Raw genomic sequence first — 19,686 nt, forward strand, 5'->3', positions numbered from 1 at the left:
GTAACTGGATGAGAGCAGCTCCAGTAACACTCAAGAGGCTTGACACCATCCAGAACAGAGCAGCTCACTTGATTTTCACCAGATCCCAACTCACTGTTTCCACCACCAATGCTCAGTAACAGCTGGGTGTACTACTTACAAAATGCACTGCAGAAATTCACCAAGGCTCCTTCAACAGCACTTTCCAAACCCACGACCACTTCCATCTAGAAGGACAAAGGCAGCAGATACATGGGAACACCACTATCTTCAAGTTCCCCTCCAAGCCACTCATCATCCTGACTTGGAAATATATCGCCGTTCCTTCATTGTCACTGGGTCAAAATCCTGGAGTTCCTTCCCCAACAGCATTATGGGTGTACCTGCAGCACATGGATTGCAGCAGTTCAAGGAAGCAGCTCACCACCACCTTCTCAAAGGTAACTAGGGTTGGCCAATAAATGCTGATTCAGCCAGAGATGCTGACATTCCATAAGAGTATGGGGAACAAAAGAGAGTTCTGGTGGCTCAGTGGGTAGAATCCTTCCTTCTGAGCCAGTGGCCCACAGTTCGAGTCTCAATCTACGATTTGATGGTGGTGAGAGGTGCATTCATAACGTGGCCCTGTAGTTTGGTCATCAAAGTGCAAGTCCTGCCAACATACCATTGGTAGGGACGGGAAGTCTTTCTGGTCAGCAATACTCGATGTGGAGTGGTGCCTTTCAAGCAATAGCTTCTGACGATAGCTAGTGATCTGTTTTTGGTAAAACAAGTGTTAGACACAGAGAGCTGTATCTGTCCCATGCACTTCCAGCAATGGGAAGAGACTCAAGAAGATTTAATTGAGTCTTTTCCATGCTGAAAGCCAATGAGCTGTAAATCCTAGTGACAACTGCGCTGGCCACTATAATCCTTCTGTGGGAGCGCTAAGATACTATCATCACCAATAAGGTCCTTCATGGGTGATTAACACAATTGACAATTAAGAAGCAGTTGTCCGTGAAAAGTGAAATGTGGATTCTGGTCACAGAATCACAAAGTTGTTATGATGCAGAAGGAGGCTGTTCGGCCCATTCTGCCTGTACTGGCAGCTCAGTGTTTGTCTACTCTTGCCAGCTGATGAAACGATCTCTCTGCCTCTTGTTCCAGATCTCCAAGCTTTCCCCTCATTCAGGACTCCATGCTGAAGAGCAAACTCGGGGTGCCAGATCTCCGAGTCAATCGTATCATTAATCGTTCCATCTCTTGCACCATGAAATCGCCCAAAGTGGAGCTGCTTGGAATCCCCTCGACTAATCAGGCAAGTTCCCCCTCACCCTCCCTCACCATCTTTATAATAGAAAGTGAAAGTGAAGTTACCAAAGCTCCAGAGAAGCGTAGGGCTGCTCTCTTATTAGAGAGTGTTATGGACCAGACCAATACTCGTCAAAATACATTAAGAAGATAGCCTGCACCCCAACTTTTTTGCATGGTAAATGTAAGGTGTTGCATTCCAGATGCAATTCAATTGGTCAAACTACTGGATTTAAAGCAGAACGCACTTTATTTATCCACTTTAGTTAAATTAAAGCAAAAGAAAGAAGGAATTGGAATAACTTTATTGGAGCACTCAACAAAGTAATAGATACAGTAACTATTACTAATTAACTGTTCCAATATAATAGCATCCCATAAACACACCGTTGGCGAAGGCAAATTCAGAAAACAGATTGGTTCATATGAAACTCCCACGGCAGGCACAGAAACCCCAGCTTTTGGCTGTAAATAAGAGAAGGCAAAAAAAAATAGCTTCCAATTCATCAAGACCCCAACTACAACTGCTGAAAGCTAAACAAATGATCCTAGTTCTGTGGGAGTTTGACCACAGCCGCTCAGGCTGCTTCTATAGTTCCAAACTTTGAAAAAAAACATCCAAGGCTTCACAAGTTATTTATCTTCTTATAAACAACTTGCTACCTGTCCCCCAATCTCTCTCTCTAAAAGAAACCAGGACAAAACACACCTCTTAAAGCCACAGTATCATCACAAGAGAGACAACTGGTGATGAGTTTAACCTGGGGGTCACCAAGCTTCAGGCGAGGGGAAACATTGATAAGGTGGGACTTTTGTGGTAACCTCAGGACTTGAACCCGTATGTTGGCATCACAACTCGGCTCTCCAGCCAACTGAGCTGTTTTGTAAATGATCTGCAAGTGCTGGTTCATTTAAATAAATAAGCGATGAATATATGTGGCTTGAGTAAATCAAAGCTTTTCAATTTCTGAGGACAATGTTAATTCATTTGAATTATGCTCATTTCAAGCAGAAAGGCTCTCCCCAGTTGAATTATGTTTCAGAACAGATTGTTCAGAGGAACTGTGACCAACAATACCAAATCATTAGACAATAAATAATATTCTACAATGTACTGCAGTTGATGGTATCTGCCGACAACCACCCCCATCCTTGCCAAATTGTCTTTTCTGTTCCCAAATACCTGGATTCTCCTTGCTCTATTCCAACAATATGGAAAGCATTCATGATATGCCAATGGAAAATTACTCATGGTCAGAAACAACACCAAAGCATTCCCATGTGTCTGTGAGCTTCTAAATTATTTTACAGTTTAGCAAGAATCCAATTTAGACTGTCATCTAAAAGCAAAATACTGCAGATGCTGTAAATCTGAAACAAACAGGAAATGCTGGAGAAAGCCAAGCCGGTCTGGCAGCATCTGTGGAGAGAGAATCGGAGATAATGTTGCGTGTCCAATATGGCTCCTGTTCAGAGCAGGCTGCCGTACTGGGTCAGACTTTGCTAAACTGAGCTATGACAGTGGCATAATACTCATGGCACTGGGCCTGAAATCCAAAAGCCTAGGGCCACAGGTTCAAATCCCATCATGGCAGCTGATGCAATTTGAATTTGATGAATAATTCTGGAATTGAACACAAGTCTCGGGAATGGTAACTGTGACAACTATCATCAACTATTGCAAAAAAGCTATCTGGTTCACTATTGCCCCTTAGTAAAGTCTGCTGGTTTGGTCTACATGTAACTCCAGACACAGAGCAATGAGGTTGACTCTTAATTGCCCCCAGAAGTGGCTCAGTAAGTCACTCAGTTGGAGAGGCGATGGCCTAGTGGTGTTATTGCTAGGCTATCATTGTAGTGATAATGTTCTTGGATCTGGGTTTAAATCCCAAGATGACAAAAGTCTGGAATTAAGAGGCTAATAATGACTGTGAAGCTATTTCCAATTGTTGCAAAAATCCACTTGGTTCACTGATGTCCTTTAGGGAAGAAAATGTGCTGTCCTTATCCGATCTGGGCCACATGTGACTCCAGACTCATGGCAATGTGGTTGGCAATTGGGAATGGGCAATAAATGCTGGCCTTGCCAATGATGCCCACATTATGTGAATGCGTAACCGATATTGGCATTGATGGTAACCCCCCCAATGCAATGAAAGAATTTATAAAAAACACCAGAGCTGCACTGTCCATCTGAGTGAGAAAGATAAATTTATAAAATATGAACTACTCCATTTACTCAATCTGTTACAAACTTTATCTATTTATCCACAGGCTGGGAGCCACTGCAAGAACATTCCAACGTTAGAATACGGCTTTCTTGTACAGGTAAATGCTGAGAAAGTTGTGGCACTAATAGTCAATAATGGGCAAGAAATGCTGGCTTTGTGTACGAATGAATGTTTTTTCAAAAAAGTTAGCCAATTATAATGAGACGATAAGAAATAAGAACAGACCCCTCAAGCCTGCTTTGCCATTCAATAGGCTCATGGCTGATCTGATATTCCTTATGTTTCTGCACTTTCCACATAACCTTTGATTCCCCTGTTGACCAAGAATCTATCTATCTCATCATTATGGATGTGTCTGTTCATTTCAGCTCCTTCTCCTTCAAACCCTTTCATCAAATACCATATTCACAAGTTATTCCCCTCTCTGTGGTTTCGGTACACCTCCTCAATGTTTTGTCAAGCTATCTATTAATGAATGCTGTGACACAGAATTAAGAGGCAACGATGAATTATAATATCAGAGATCCAAGCATGAACTACAATTGCAAAGGGAGTGTCGATCTGTTGAGCTGTCTCTCAGCTTCTTAAACAGAGGCAGGGCAGGGCTTAGAGCAAGCTGTCTATTTGAAAACTGTATCTATTTAAAATAATCTTTACGTACTATAACAGAGACAGCTCACGACCAAAATTATAGCAAAGTCTTCCAATTAAAGCAGGAGTAAGATGCAGTGAGTGGGAAGACAATTACCTAATACACTCAAATTATTTCAACTAAATCCCATTTTATAAGACCACAAGATGTAGGAGCAAAAGCAAGCCTTTCAGCCCATTGAGTCTTTTCTGTCATTCAACGAGATCATGGCTGATTTGATAATTCTTAACAATCCATTGTCATTTGTCTCACTCACACACACACACACACACACACAGCCTCTCTCTCTCTGTCTCTCTCTCTCCCTCCCACATGCACACTCTTTCTTTGTTTTTCTCTCTCTCACACACACATGAATCTATGGAGTGAATTTGTATTTGCAGATATATTCTATTTTGTTCAAAAGCACTCAATTTATAAACAGGCAGTCAATGTGGTATTTTATGCATTCCTACTTTAGAAATAAAACCAGTCTGACTCCAAACCAAAACACAAACAGATTCTAAACAAGGCTTCACACCTAACATGCATTGTCTGACCTAAAATATCACCTCTTCTTTACACTGTTAGAACCTTTAGTTCTCTCAGGATACTGACTTCAAAGGAATTCGGGGATTTACATATAAATATTAATCAATTAAAAAACCTTCTAACTGATTAAAGATTTAATAGCATCTTAGGTTTGTTGAGTACATCTTCTTCAGTGGTATGACCCTTTGATCTTTTACTTATAAATTCTGTGCCTGATACTACCTCGCGCTCTAACAGCTGAAGAAGGAGTAAGACTATGAAATCTTGTTTTTTCAAATAAACCTGTTGGATTATAACTTCATGTCGTGTGATTTCTGAGTTTATGCCTTCTGGCCCTCGGCTGTCCAACAAGGGGAAACAAACTTTCCATATCTACCCTGTCAAGTTCCCTAAGAATTTTGTATGTTTTAATAAGGTCATCTTTAATTCTTCTATATTCCAATGACTATCAGCCCAAACTAGTCAACCTCTCCTCATAAGACAATCCCTCCATACCTGATATCAGACTAGTGAACCTTCTCTGGATTGCCTCCAATGCCATTATATTTTTCCTTAGATAAGGAGTCCAAAACTGTTCACAATATTCCAGCTGTCATCTGACTAGTGCCTTGTATAGTTTTGACAAAATCTCCCTACTTCTAGACTCCATTCTCTTTGAAATAAAGGCCAACATGCATTTGCCTTTCCTATTAACCAATGAAGTTGAATGCTAGCATGGATAGGGACTGCTAAATCCCTTTGTTTAGAACGGTCCTTTACAACTGTATGGTCTTTAGGCATGATTGCTGAAGAAATTACGCAACCATCTCTATTCTCGACCAGTTTTGTGAAACCTTCTAGTCAAGATGTCTGCTCTTTGGGAACTCTGGAGGAAGCTGTGTCCTCATTTTGAGACTGTTATGAGGAAACGAAAGACTCTTGGGCACAAAGAAAACAATTCAAAAATGAAAGTGGTAAAAATCCTTAAGAATACAGTGAGTTTATTGGGGGTAAATCCCTACAAGTTATGTTTAGTTTGGCTACTTATTAAGAAGTCTCACAGACAATCAGGTCCTGAAGCAATGATTTAAACTTTATTGCATGTAGTAACCAAACTAAGACCCCTCAAGTTAGCAGGTTAAGCCTCAAAACCCAACTTGGCTATTACTTGATTAATGATGGAATCTGGTCAGGATTTCACCAACAGTGTCTATCTCTGGTATCCCATGTTCAATCCTTATGCAGTGTTATTCTTCTAAGTTCTGCTATTGACTTGTTTTGGTGTTGGATTCTTATACAATTTTCTCTCTTTCAAGTTTGGGGTGTGACATTATTGATGATTCAATGGATTCTTTCATCCCCAACACTGATTACTTTCCTGAGGTCCTCAAATCTATAACTTACCTTCTTATCAGAAGAACTCCTCTGTTTCTTGTTACATTTGGAGTTAGCTATCTGTTTAAAACACAGTTTTCCCTGCAATTAAGTGCTTAAATTCTTCTGCGGGGCGATCCTTGTCCTTTGTGGTAATAAAGCATCCAGTTTATCAAGCAGGAGTAAAAGCAATTTTGTTTATGTAATCTCGCCAAGACATGGTTCATTGCTTTCAATCTCTGTGTAACAGCTTGTCTTTGACCCTTTCATCTTGAGAAATAATTTATTCCAGACAGTGTTGTTGCTGACTCTTTCTGTGTGTAACAGTTTATCTTTTGTTGGTTCTTTCAATCAATACACTGTTATTAAAGTTGTGAAGGTGATATTGTTTCTAGTTCAAGGTGTGAGTTGCAATGTGGTGATTGTGTAATTTATGCAATTGGCTTTGGACATGCAAAGATGTTGCATTTAGCACAAGTTATTTTTCTGCCACAGTCCAGATGGCACTCATTATTATAGACGGAAAACACTCTCAATAAAGTGTTGTGCTAAGGTTTCAGGACTCTGGAGCAACCTTGAGATGATGGCAAGGATTTGCACATCGTGGAGTATAAATATCACAGTATTGGGTGGAGTTTGAATGTTCTAGAATGCGAGTTGAAAGCACATTGATATGGACACAAGGAGTAGATAGATTAGTCCTTACCTAGTTTCATGATAAATCAAGGCCTGGCATACCTAGGATTACCATGTACAGCAATATTTCTGACTAATGTATAATAAATAGCATTACTTTGAAAGTCTAACCCTGAAGACATTTCTTGCCTTTATCCCTGCCTCCAATAGTCTGTCTTGATCTCAAACTCATTGTGTGGCATCAAACCACACAAAGAAGACAAAATCAGCCATTTGACTGGGAGATTGAGATTTACAACTGCACTTAAAGTTCAGTAGGTCTGTATCTGCTTATAAGTAACTCCAGTTCTAGCCATTGAGCGTTCAGCAGTTATCAAACTAAATGTCACAATTGTTCTTTAGGCTAAGCTACAGTTAGCTTTAAAATTTAGGAGTTGGTAATTCTGCCATAACTACTGTATCTGTACTGATTATCTGTACTGATCTGCCATAACTTCTGTAGACGTAGTGTTTATAACAAGGTCAGCCAGGTAGACCTCATAGAATATGAGTTCCCTGATTGGGGCTGTTAACCTGGTCCAATCAGGGAGCCCTGGCTGACAGATAGAAACAGGAGTGTCAGGAGTTCTTCTCACTCGAAGAGTCAGCTCTGAGCTAGCTGGATCAGTGTCAAGTACTGTGCGAGTGTAAATAAAAGTTGACTTAGCGATGGGATACCGGCCTCTAAGGAGTTATTTCAGTAGGTACTGTTTAAATTTTAGTGTATTAGGAGAAAGAATCATTCTCATCACTGTCTGTGCCACAGCTTCTTTAATGCATTTGAAGAGAAAATGTCTTAAATATGTTGTGACATGTAGGGATTGAAGCATTCCCCATGCAAAATTCTGCCTTTCGAGCTTCAGTGGAGACACATTTCTCCCCTTTTAGCCTAATTTGGGTGTCTTATCCAACTTCCCATTGCACATGATGTGAGAGGCAAGGTCCAGAGAATAGGTCCTCCTGTCTAATGGATGCCTGTGGCTTTCTCTGCTGCGCCAAAAGCACGTCGGATTTAATTGGGACTAATTTGACATCTCTGTTCTGTTCCCTGCGCAGCCAATTGTTCAAACCCCGAGAAGGTTCAACCAATTTACAGCAATGCTTTGAGTGGTCAATGGCCCGAGGTCACATTGGAACTCGGCTGTCATGTTGTTTTAGCTCTAAATCACTTGTTTAGTTTTCTGGCTCAGCTGATGTTAGAATGTAACCAAAAGTGAGTTGTGAATGTTTCCAGCATTGTGCAGAAATTTACAAAAGGGAACTAGATAAATACATAAAGGTAAAATTTTTAGTGCTGTGTCAAGGGGAAGTGATGGTGTAGTGGTATTATCACTGGACTGTTAATCCAGAGACCCTGATAACATTCTTGGGACCTGAGTTCGAATCCCATCACAGCAGATGGTGGAATTTGAATTCAATAAAAATATCTGGACTTAAGAATCTAATGATGACCATGAATTCATTGTCGATTGTTGGGAAAACCTATCTGGTTCACTAATGTCCTTTAGGGAGGGAAACTGCCATCCTTACACAGTCTGGCCTACATGTGACTCCAGGCCCACAGCACTGTGGTTGACTCTTAAGTGCCCTCTGGACAATTAGGGATGCACAGTAAATGCTGGCCTAGCCAGAAATGTCCTCATACCATTAATGAATAAAGGAAAAGAGTGTAGGTGTTGGAAATAACTGGATAACTCTTTCAAATAGCAAATCCAAGTATAATGGGCTGAATGGCCTATTACGCTAATCTCCTCTCTCATGTATGCCTCCAAACTGTCCTGGAATCAGGTCATAATTCCCTGTTCAAAGGAATGACAAACTCACAAAGCCCAAAACATGCTTGACAGTAGATATATTGCATTTCATGTGTTTCTCCCTGTTCTAGACCATGAAGTATGCAGAGCAGAGGATTCCCACTCTGAATGAATACTGTGTTGTGTGTGACGAGCAGCATGTCTTCCAGAATGGGTCAATGTTGAAGGTAAGCACAATTGTATCATCTTTGCAGTAGGGGGGACATACCTTGGAATGTAATTTGTTTTGATGGACACAGAATGGGGTCCTGGAACAGTGATCAATGTTCCTGGGTTCCCATGCAGCAAGTTTGTTATTTTGGCTAGGTTACCAGGTCAAGGAATGGTATTGCTACATGGGAAGTTGACCATTGTCTTTTAACAGGGAAGGATAAAGTGAAGGGGAGGTCATCTCTTCAGAGACATTTCCACGAAAACTTTGGCCAAAACTCAAGAATTGGATGCAGGAAATGTTGTCAATTTTAAGCTTTTATTTACTTCTTTCGTTTCCAATGTATTCCCCTCTATAAAAATTTGCTTACACATACGAATAGATTCAAGAACAGCTTCTTCCCCACTGTTATTAGCCTTCTGAATGGACCTCTCAAATTTTAAACTTAATGTTGATCTCATTCTCTGTGCACCTTCTCTGCAACCGTAACATTGTATTCCCTGCTCTGTTCTCTTCCCCTAATTCACTTTGTATGGCATGATCTGCCTGTACTGCATGCAGAACAAAATTTTTCACTGTACCTAGGTACATGTGACAATAATAAATCAAATCAAATCAAATCAAAATCTCTACTTGGAGGAAACATGTAATTTTTTAAAGGATTTATAGAGAAAAGAACACAATTTAGAAATTTGTGGATATCTTTCGACCAGAAGTAAAATGACGAAAATTAGAAAGGCAACGAAAAGGAATCCAATCTTTCACATGTCTCTTTAAATGGATACACATATGTAGCGACATACACAGATGTTTGTAAAGTGTCAGGTCAGTTCTTAGTCTTTACTTCCAAGTGAGTTCGGGCCTAAATCTCAGAGATCAAACTAATCTCATTTCTAGGCATTAATCTTGCAGAAAAGTTGTATCAATGTCCTTAATTTTCTCACATTTGCTTTTTCATTTTAGTAAACTCTCCTCCATCCGTAATTGCTTGCTGACCACTGGAGAGGGTTCAGAAAAGATTTACAAAGATGTTGCCGGGAATGGAGGGTTTGAGTTATAAGGAGAGGCTGGATAGGCTGGTGTAGGTGATTGAGAGATGACTTTATAGAGGTTTATAAAATTAAGAAGGGTATAGATAAGGTAAGTAGCGAGGGTCTTTTCCCTAGGGTGGGGGATTTCAAGGCAAGGGGGAATATTTTTAAGGTGAGAGGAGAAAGATTTGAAAAGGATGTGAGGGGCAAATTTTTAAACAGGGTGTGGTTTTTGTGTAGAATGAACTTCCAGAGGAAGTGGTGGATGCGGGTGCAGTTAAAACATTTAAAAGACATTTTGATAAGTGCGTGAAGAGGAAAGGTTTGGAGGGATATGGGCCAAGTGCAGGCAAGTTTGGGATTATGGTCAGTATGGACTAGTTGGACCAAAGTTCTGCTTCCGTGCTGTATGACTTTATGACTAGCTTTCAAGTGTGGTCACTATTATAATCACTATTATGTGTCTTCAATGAAGAATGTGAGGTAGAGAGGTATAAGGAGTGAATTCCTGAGTTTGGAAACGAGATAACAGAGGTCATGGTCAGCAATGAAAGATTTGGAATCCAAGACAGAAGAATATTGCAGTAACAGGTGGCGAGTTCCCACAAATATCATTGAGTTCATGACCAAATAATTGATGTAGGCTCGGGGATAATATTGGTCCCGATGCTGAGTGATCTTCTTGGCAGAAATATTCCTTTACTCTTGTCTGAGAGGGCATTCCATGCAGCATTACCTCAGTACTGCATTGGAAGCGTCAGCCTAGATTTTGTCTGGGAGTCAAACTCTCAAACTCCTGGACTTAGGGTACAAGCATTAAACTATGACTGACATATGAGTGTACAAAGACCTAATGCTTGTCTCACCCTTGTCTGGTGCTTGATATTTCAGAGGCTTGACAATTTCCACTCTTTCCTTTATTGTTGCCCAGCCTGCGGTTTGCACTCGGGAACTATGCGTTTTCTCATTCTACACACTGGGAGTGATGTCTGGAGCAGCAGAAGAAGTTGCCACTGGAGCAGAGGTAGGCAAAACCTGCCTCACCTGAAGCTAATCAACTTAACAGCAACAACTTGTATTTGCATGGCTACGTTAATGTAACAAAACACACCAGGATGTTACACAGGAATACACAAGATGCGATGCTAAGCCACATGAATTATTTGATCAGATAACAGGTAAGTTGATCACAGATGTGGCTTTTATGTGTCTTCAATGAAGAATGTGAGGTAGAGAGGTATAAGGAGTGAATTCCTGAGCTTGGAAACGAGACAACAGAGGTCATGGTCAGCAATGAAAGATTTAGAATCCAAGACAGAAGAATATTGCAGTAACAGGTGACTTCAGGCCTTGAAAGGTTTTATGCATTTGAAATTGTATTTCCTTGTTAATCGTACTAGAGCTACTAGAGGTTGGCATGGATGGGGTTGGGACATTGTAGGGTGAATTGGACTTGATGTGGAATTAAATGCTTACTCCTAAGGCAAAGCTAGTTGGGGGCAACATTTAATTGGGTGGGTGGTGGCAGGATGGGGCTTCCTGTCTTCCCACCTCTTGTCCTTATTAAGTCTGGGAGTCCTCATCCTGCCAACTGAGTGGTCAGTTAATACCCACCATGGGCCTCACTCTGCCACTTCAGCGATACACCCAGCAGCGGGCAGGGGATTCATCATGGTGGCAGAGCTGAAAGCAAAGCCTTTTGGGATTGAAAGTGATCTTCTCGAGGGAATTGCTTTCTCAAAAGCACTCACCCCATTGAGAGATCTGGCATTGGGATGTGGTTTCAAAGCTACCATCCTGCCTTTGAAGCTACACATCCCTGCAGCCCTCACCTCATAGCTCCTAACTTGTCTTTACTTAGCTGTGGCCTAGATTCCCTTGACTATTCTCAGTCTTGGAGCGTACATTATCAGCAGTTATCTAGTAAGTAGTAGAGGTAATATGTAAGTATCAGACACTGGTGAGGCCACAACAGGAGTCTTGTGTGCAGTTCTGGTCACCACATCATGGGAAGTATTGTGAGTACAGAGAAGATTTACAAGAATGTTGCCAGGGATGGAGAATTGTAGATAAGAAGAGAGATTGGAGAGTTGCTTTCCATGGAACAGAGAAGGATGAGAGGTGACATGACTGAGGTATACAAAATTGTGAGAGATAGAGATAGAGTAGCACGGAGGAACCTGTTCCCTTCGGTAGAGATTTCAAAAACCAAAAGCTATAGGTTGAAGCTGAGTGGCAGAAGGATTAGAGGGGGCGTGAGGAAAAACATTTTTATGCAGAGGGCAGTGAGTGACTGGAGCTGGTGGTGAAGGTAGAGACACTAAACTCTTTTTATGAAGAACCTGGATCTGCACCTTAAGTGCTGTAAGCTGTAGGGCTATGGATCATGCATAGGAAGATGGAATTAAAAAGGGCATCTGGGTTGGCATGGACAAAAGGAACTGAATGGCCCCCTCCTGTGCTGTATCATTTCTATGGTTTCTAACCCAGTAGCCTGAGAATTTCCTAATGGATATTAAATATAACAGGTCTTCCCGAAAGAAGGTGATGTGGGACTATCACCAGCTCTCTAAATGGCAAGGATGGCACCTTTTACACGTTAACTATTGCCTTTAATATGGGCCAGGGACACTTCTTCCATTGAATTACCTCGCTTAATGCTAAATTCAGGCCAAAGGAAGGGAAAGCTTCTTGTTTCAGAGACAATAATGAGGATTCTTTCTTCTGCAGGTGGTAGACCTGTTGGTTGCAATGTGTCGAGCTGCTCTGGAGTCTCCGAGGAAAAGCATTATATTTGAGCCCTACCCTTCTGTTGTGGACCCAAGTGATCCCAAAACCCTTGCGTTCAACCCCAAGGTGAGCTCTTACTGAACAGAAAAGCTTTACATCAGGCTGGAGCCTGTTAATCGTAGCTCATTTTCTGTAATTGGATGAAACCATCTCATTCATTTCACTTCTGTTTATCCTTCCCTTGCTGTAGCTTGGAGTTTTTGGAGTTTTTGATCCCTTGTTTCATTCTGTCTTCCTCTACTTCCCACTAGTATAGAATTGATGGCGGGGTGGCATGGTGGCTCAGTGGTTAGCACTGCTGCCTCACTGCGCCAGGGAACCTTGTTCAATTCCATGTCTGTGTGGAGTTTACATGTTCTCCCCATGTCAGCGAGGGTTTCCTCTGAGTGGTCTGGTTTCCTCCCACAGTCCAAAGATGTGCAGGTTATGTGGATTACGCATGGAAAAATGCAGGGTTACAGGGATAGGGTAGGGTGAGTGGGTGTGACTGAGATGCTCTTTGGAGGGTTGGTGTGAGCTAACTGGGCTGAATGGCCTGCTTCCACACTGTAAGGTTTTACTGATTCTAATTACGTATTTGTAGCAGTGTAGAAAAGAGCCACTCACCCTTTTCAGCACCCTTTCCTTGCACTGGCTCTTTGAAGGACTATTATAACTTAGAGCAATTCCCCTGCCTTTTCCCCATAACCCTACAAATTGTTTCACTTCAAATAATCATCCAACGCTCTCTTAAATATCTCAATTTAACTTGCCTCCACCAAACTTCGAGGCAGTGCATTCCAGACTCTGACCACTCAATGAGTGAAAAAAGTATTTTTCTATTCACATTTGCTTCTTTTGCAAATTACTTCAAACCCGTGCCCTTCTGTTATGAGCAGGAACAGTTTCTTTCTATCTACTCAGTTAGTACCCCTCATGTTTTTCAAATCTTTTTATCAAATCTCCTGTTAATCTTCTCTCCAATGAAAATAGTCTGAACTGCTTCAATCTATCTTCGTCACTGAAGTTTCATAAAGCTGGAATCATTCCAGTAAACCTCTTCTGCATGCTCTCCAGTGCATATACATCCTTATTCGAATGGGCCATCCATAGCTGTACACAATACTCCAGCTGAGGTCTTACTGGTATTTTACACAGGTTCAGTATAACCTCCTTGCTTTCTACTTTGTGGTCTAAAAGTAAATAAAAGACCAATTTTCAGTATGTCCTTTGTTCATGGAACACGATGTAGTGACAGCAAGTAATTTGGATGTCAAGTAGAATATTGGCCTTTATTTCAAGAGGAATGGGGTATAAAAGTAAGGAGGTCTTGCTATAACTGTCCAGAGCATTGGTGATGCAGTGTGGGAAATTCTGTTCCCTGGCATATACTGGCACTGGAGGCAATTCAGAAAAGGTTTACTAAGTTGATTCCCAGTTTAAAGGTCTTATTTTCTGAAGGAAGGAGGAGCAGTTTGGGCCAACAATCATTTGAGTTTATAAGAATGGGAGGAGATTTTATTGAAACATGTAGGATTCTGAGGGGCTTAACAGGATAGAAACTGGGATGATTCCTCTGATGGAATCTAGAACCAGGAGGTACAGTGTCAAAATAAGGGGTGTCATAATTCAGACCATAAGTTATAGGAGCAGAATTAGTCCATTCAGCCCATTGAGTCTGCTCCAACATTCAATCATGGGCTGATATGTTTATGGCAGTGAAGAGGAAACTCATCTGTGAAGTTCGTGAAATTTTCAAATTCGCTATTCAAAGATAACTGTGGAAGCTGAACTATTGAATATATTCAATGAAAGTCAGACTTTTAAATTGGGGACGAGTGATTTTTTTATTAGAAACAAGTTAGTATTGGAGTTAAAGATCACAATCCAATCAACCATAGTCTTATTGACTCCAGATCAGGCTTGAAGAGCTATTCCTGCTCCTACCAGTTCTGCTGTAAGTTTTACAAGACTTGTCTTTTCAGTAAAGTGCAGCATTAAATTATACAATTAAAATATAAGATGTAGCACTTTAATGCGTTACTGAAAGAAGACACATTTTGTTGAAACTTGAGAAGTGGTAACATAAAGGGAACAACAATATGACTGTATGTGAAATCTGCCAGTGGTTGGCAAGGGGACTTTGATTGGCAGAGGTATTGCCATGGAGAATGAACAGGTCTAAGGCCACTGCCTTTGGTTCTGAAAAGTGCCCAACTACCTCAGGGTGGAAGAATGAGGTATCTCAAAGTTTGATCAACAGGTGAAGCCAGGTGTTTCAGTGCTAGCAATGCAATAGCAACCCCATTTAGTGCTTGTCGCTAACAGGACGCTGCCATCAAGCCATGGAGACACACTATTCATCATGCAAATGAGTAATGTGGTATATGAATGTCAATACTGGTATGATGCCAGTATGTCAGATGTTATTTGGAAGGACTGGTGGATCATGTCAATAATCATAGCCCTTTTGCTCTTTGCAACAAGCAACGTACTGACCATGAACCACTAACCCGTGCTTGCAGAAATCAAAATACAGTGTCCAGCATTAGATGTGATTCTGCAATTAGATCGCATTTGCTAGCTAATCCTGAGTGTGCTAAGAATTTAGGTTTGTTGGGTTCACAGCATGGCTTACCTCCATGCACTGGAGCCTAGGTATATTAATACACAGGGCCCTATTCTTTGCACTCAGAAAGAACACATGCTGTACTTGTTTCAGATGAACTCATCGAATGACAGCCATGCACTGTGTCATTCGTCAGGGGAATGAGTAAACCTGCCTGGTTTAACATTTGAACTAAGATTGGCAGTTAACTGTCAGCCATTATGTAACTGGTGCATTCTCCATAGGAATGTCCCTATCACTCAGAGCCAACCAATCAGCAGTTTCTTCTCATTTAATGATTCTACTTTACATTTGTATTTTTTATGACCTGTCCTGATGAGCGCAAGACAATGATTTTCAGGCAAAGTACGGTACTACCAAAGAAACATTTTAGCGTATCATTTTATTTCATTTTTATGCAGTTACTTTAGTTCTTCAGCCGAGGTACTTTTGTATAAAGACTCCTCCCAGTTCATCATAGCCACCCTGTCCTGTTTTTAACAGAGCAGTTAGACTTTACTGACATTAATCCTTTGTTCAGTTTCTACTTTACCATCTCAGAGTTTTTTGTTTAGCCATCAACAGACATTTCTGTTGACAACCTCTTCATGTGGACCTCCAGTAAATATGGACAAAGTCCTGGTGAATCCATGACTTGGTGGGATAAGTTGGAAGAATTATACCATAAGATTAGTTAACTGTTTAGAGATGCTCAGTGAAAAGGTTCATTGGGTCGTGTGTCTATCTGAAATTTGATCTCCAAACTTTATTTCCTGTCGGGGTTGGTTAGCTCAGTTGGTTGGATGGTTAGTTTGCAATTCAGAATGATGCTAACAGCGCAGGTTCAATTAGTCCATTGGCTTAGGTTACCATGAAATACTCTCTTTCACAACCTCTCCCCTTACCTGAGATGTGGTGATCTATAGATTAAGCTACCATCAATTGTCTCTCTCTCTCTCCATTGAGAAAGCAGTCTTGTGGTCTGGTAAGGCTATGGCAGCTTTACTTTAATATGTCCTGTTAACGAACCAATTCATTGTTCAATTTGCGCCTCTCAACAGCTTGGGCGTTAACTATGAGACTCTGCTGAGGCAATTTTGGCCTCAGCTTTGGCAATATTGGCAGCTCTAATATGTTATGAGTTGCTATCACCGTCACACTGTTATCCACTGCATGAACTGTGTCTCACCATTTTCCTGTTGCCCATTTACAGAAGAAGAACTATGAGAGGCTACAGAAAGCACTGGATAGTGTAATGTCCATCAGAGAAATGACACAGGTAGGTCAACATTGCTCATGTTATGTCACTACCCTTTATCTTGTTACGGAAAAAAGACCCTGGCTATTCACCTTGTTCGTGCCTCTCATGATTTTATAAACCCCTATAAGATCACCCCTCAGTCTCCGATGCTCCAGGGAAAATTGCCCCAGCCTATTCAGCCTCTGCCATTAACTCAAAATCTCCAAACCTTGCAACTTCCTTGTCCTGCTGTGTTCCACCAACTCCGCACTGTGTTGACATCTTCTAAACCATTTCAAGTTTAGTAACATCTTTTCCACAGCAGGGAGACCAGAATTGAATGCTGAATTCCAGAAATGGTCCAACCAATTTGTCCTCTACAGCTGCAACATGACCTCCCAACTCAATGCACTGACCAATAAAGGCAAGTGTACCAAATGCCTTCTTCAACCCCCTGTCCACCTCCAACTCCACTTTGAAAGAACTATGAGCGTACATCCCATGGTTTCTTTTATTTTTGGCAAAAAGTCCTCTTAGAAACATGCACTTCACGTAAAACACACATGCCTGCCCCTTCACCTGCACATCTGAAGGTGCTTCATTTGATTTTGAATGAGCTTCATAAAGGGGACTCTTTTGAAACTGAGTTTCTGCAAAGCTTTCCTCGTCTCTTGCCTGCCTGAGAGACAGAGTAAGACATATCACTGTCAAAAAGCGCCCACACATCTGAGATTTATAATATCTGGAAATGTTTGATTCTTGGTTAAAGGTCTACAGGAGTGACTGGTGATTGTCAACAAATACGAAGCAGATGCCTGCAGCTTCTAACAGCTCCACAGAAGAAGTAGATGCTGTCAAATCAAATAACTGAAGGATGAAGAAAAAAACTGAAGTAAAGGCAGACGTTAAAATAACAGACAAGAAAATTGAAAGGTTGTCTGTGAGACCTGAAGTGTGTAGAACTCAACTTTAAGCATCTTTTGGCACCTCTCATCAGTCAATTATCAATGAGACAGCAACGGGGAAACCTGCAACTAGATCCTTTGACTGTAAGGAAAAGGGGAAAATCAAAACAGCTGAATCTTACCAGAAATAGCCTAAATATTGTTTTTGCTGAGTTTTGTGGTGAGTCCTAATGTCCTCTCACACAGTCCCCCCAAACTCGCCTTACGAACTATGCACCGTGCCTCTGCTGTTATTCCACTCGGCACAGGTGCCAGCATTGTTGGGGCCTCATAGGATTCTGGTCACCGAGTCCATCTTTAAGGTCCCAGGCGTGCAGCCGGCCAAGCGATGGCAGTCCACGGCTGCTCTTCGTGGTTAGTTTTGTTTGCCAAGGACATTGGACCTGGGGGGGAGGGGGTAATTGGCACCCCCGCTTTATCACCGGGTCTTGCTTGGGTGGAGAGTGTGTAACGCACATGAACCCTACCCCTGGAAGCTGCCTTCAGAGGATGGTGCCTTCTGGGGGTTTCAGAGAAGTGAGCAGTGAGCTGGAGTCACCAGGTTATCTCTCTGACTTACTTTGATATTGGGAATTTGTCACTATCAAGTTTCTACCCAGCCGCTGGGAGAATGGAAAGTTGCCTGTCGATGAGGATGTTGATGGATGATAAATCATGCCTGTCACTGCTCACTGGTGAGAATCTCACCTCATTGGGTCAATGCTTGGTTCGAAAATGGGGCTTCTTACTCTCGATAGTGGGAAGCTCCTCAGGGCCAATCTCCCAGTTTTCTTGTCAATGCCAGCACCATTGGTGGCTCAGTGGTTAGCACTGCTGCCTCACCGTGCCAGGGACTCGAGTTCGATTCCAGCCTTTGGTGACTGTCTGTCAGGTGCTCCAGTTTCCTCCCACACTCCAAAGATGTGCAGGTTAAGTACATTGGCCGTGCTAAGGAAGTCAAGTCAGGAGATCCGAAGAGAGACGACAATGGTAAAGCCCACTCAAACCTCCCTAGTACATTCATCCAAGTCCAACCTGCACTCTTCCAATACCGTAAGCAGCTGTTTAATTGACTCCATTAACATTTTGCCTCCAATCTTATGAACTCCATTACCAGTCCTAAACATATCTTTTGCAGTTTTAACTTTCTGTCCCTGTGTCCTTGTGATTTACGTCGAAGTAATGTCCCACCAGGACCCTTCTGTACTATTTAGCAACTTAGGAATTGCTAAGGTCACCTACAAGTTATATCCTTTTGGTGTTGGGAAGCTGAAGTCTCCAGTGGCTCCATGTTAATCAGTGACTAAATGCCAGGGGTCAGTCTTGTGTCTCCTTTTGCATCATCTCCAGGGTGTGAATTTCCATTTTGTACTTCAATACTAATATTAGTCACAAAAGTTTAAGGTGCAACCTGACCAGAGCGCAAATGCTGTTTGATTTTAGTACGTACACAGTGGTAGAAACAATTCAGAATAATCTGCTTCCATCTGTGCAGATGAAGCAAAAGGTTTCAGGTAAAAAGGCCAGACACAACCATTTATGTGTGACTTGTACATGTCCCATTCCCTCTATGCACATTTTTACAATTGCTCTTAAGAAAAGGGTTAAAGTAAATCCCAAGGCATTCTATACGTACATTAAAAACAAGAGGATAACTAGGAAGAAGGTAGGACAACTCAAGGATAAAGGAGGGAACTTGTGCTTGGAGGCAGAGGATGTGGGTGAGATCCTAAATGAGTACTTTGCATCAGTATTCACCAGGGAGAAGGATATGGAGTGGTGTTGGGTCTCTTGCAGAGCATTAAGGTGGATAAGTCCCCAGGGCTCAATGGTATCTACCCTAGGTTAGTGAAAGAGACAATAGGGAGGATTGCTGGGGCCTTGACCAAGATCTTTGTATCCTCATCAGCCACTGGAGAGATCACTGAGGACTGACAAGGAGCTAATGTTGTTCCTCTGTTCAAGAAGGAAAATAGGGATAAATCCAGGAAACTTTAGACCGGTGAGTCTCACATCGGTCATTGGGAAGCTATTAGAGAGAATTCTTAGGGATAGGATTTATGCACATTTGGGAAAGCATGGCCTAATTAGGATCAGTCAGCATGGCTTTGTGCAGGGTGAGTCATGTCTTATTAACTTGATTGAATTTTTCAAGGAGGGGAAAAAGGTGATCGATGAGGGTACAGCAGTGGAATTTAGTAAAGCTTTCAACAAAGTGCTTCATGATAGGCTCATCCAGAAGATTAAGATGCATGTGATCCACGGTGACTTGGCCACGTGGATTCAGAATTGGCTTGCCCATAGAAGGCAGAGCATTGTGGTGGAAAGCTGTTTTTCAGGCTGGAGGTCCGTGACTAGTGGTGTTCCGCAGGGGTCGGTACTGGGACCTCTGCTGTTTGTGATGTATATAAATGA

General features: G+C 41.7%; 1 protein-coding gene across 1 annotated transcript in view; it reads left to right on the top strand.

Annotated features, from left to right (window-relative positions):
• Positions 1–19,686, top strand: part of LOC109932275 (protein mono-ADP-ribosyltransferase PARP6) — a 123,005-nt gene that overhangs the window by 75,370 nt on the left and 27,949 nt on the right. The window contains exons 10-15 of the mRNA XM_048617040.1: positions 1,129–1,279; positions 3,547–3,600; positions 8,600–8,695; positions 10,642–10,734; positions 12,441–12,566; positions 16,301–16,366. Coding sequence (XP_048472997.1) covers positions 1,129–1,279; positions 3,547–3,600; positions 8,600–8,695; positions 10,642–10,734; positions 12,441–12,566; positions 16,301–16,366 — 586 coding nt within the window. The remainder of the gene's footprint in view (positions 1–1,128; positions 1,280–3,546; positions 3,601–8,599; positions 8,696–10,641; positions 10,735–12,440; positions 12,567–16,300; positions 16,367–19,686) is intronic.

This window comes from Rhincodon typus, chromosome 36, assembly GCF_021869965.1.
Source record: "Rhincodon typus isolate 14 chromosome 36, sRhiTyp1.1, whole genome shotgun sequence".
NCBI classification, from domain to species: Eukaryota; Metazoa; Chordata; class Chondrichthyes; order Orectolobiformes; family Rhincodontidae; genus Rhincodon; species Rhincodon typus.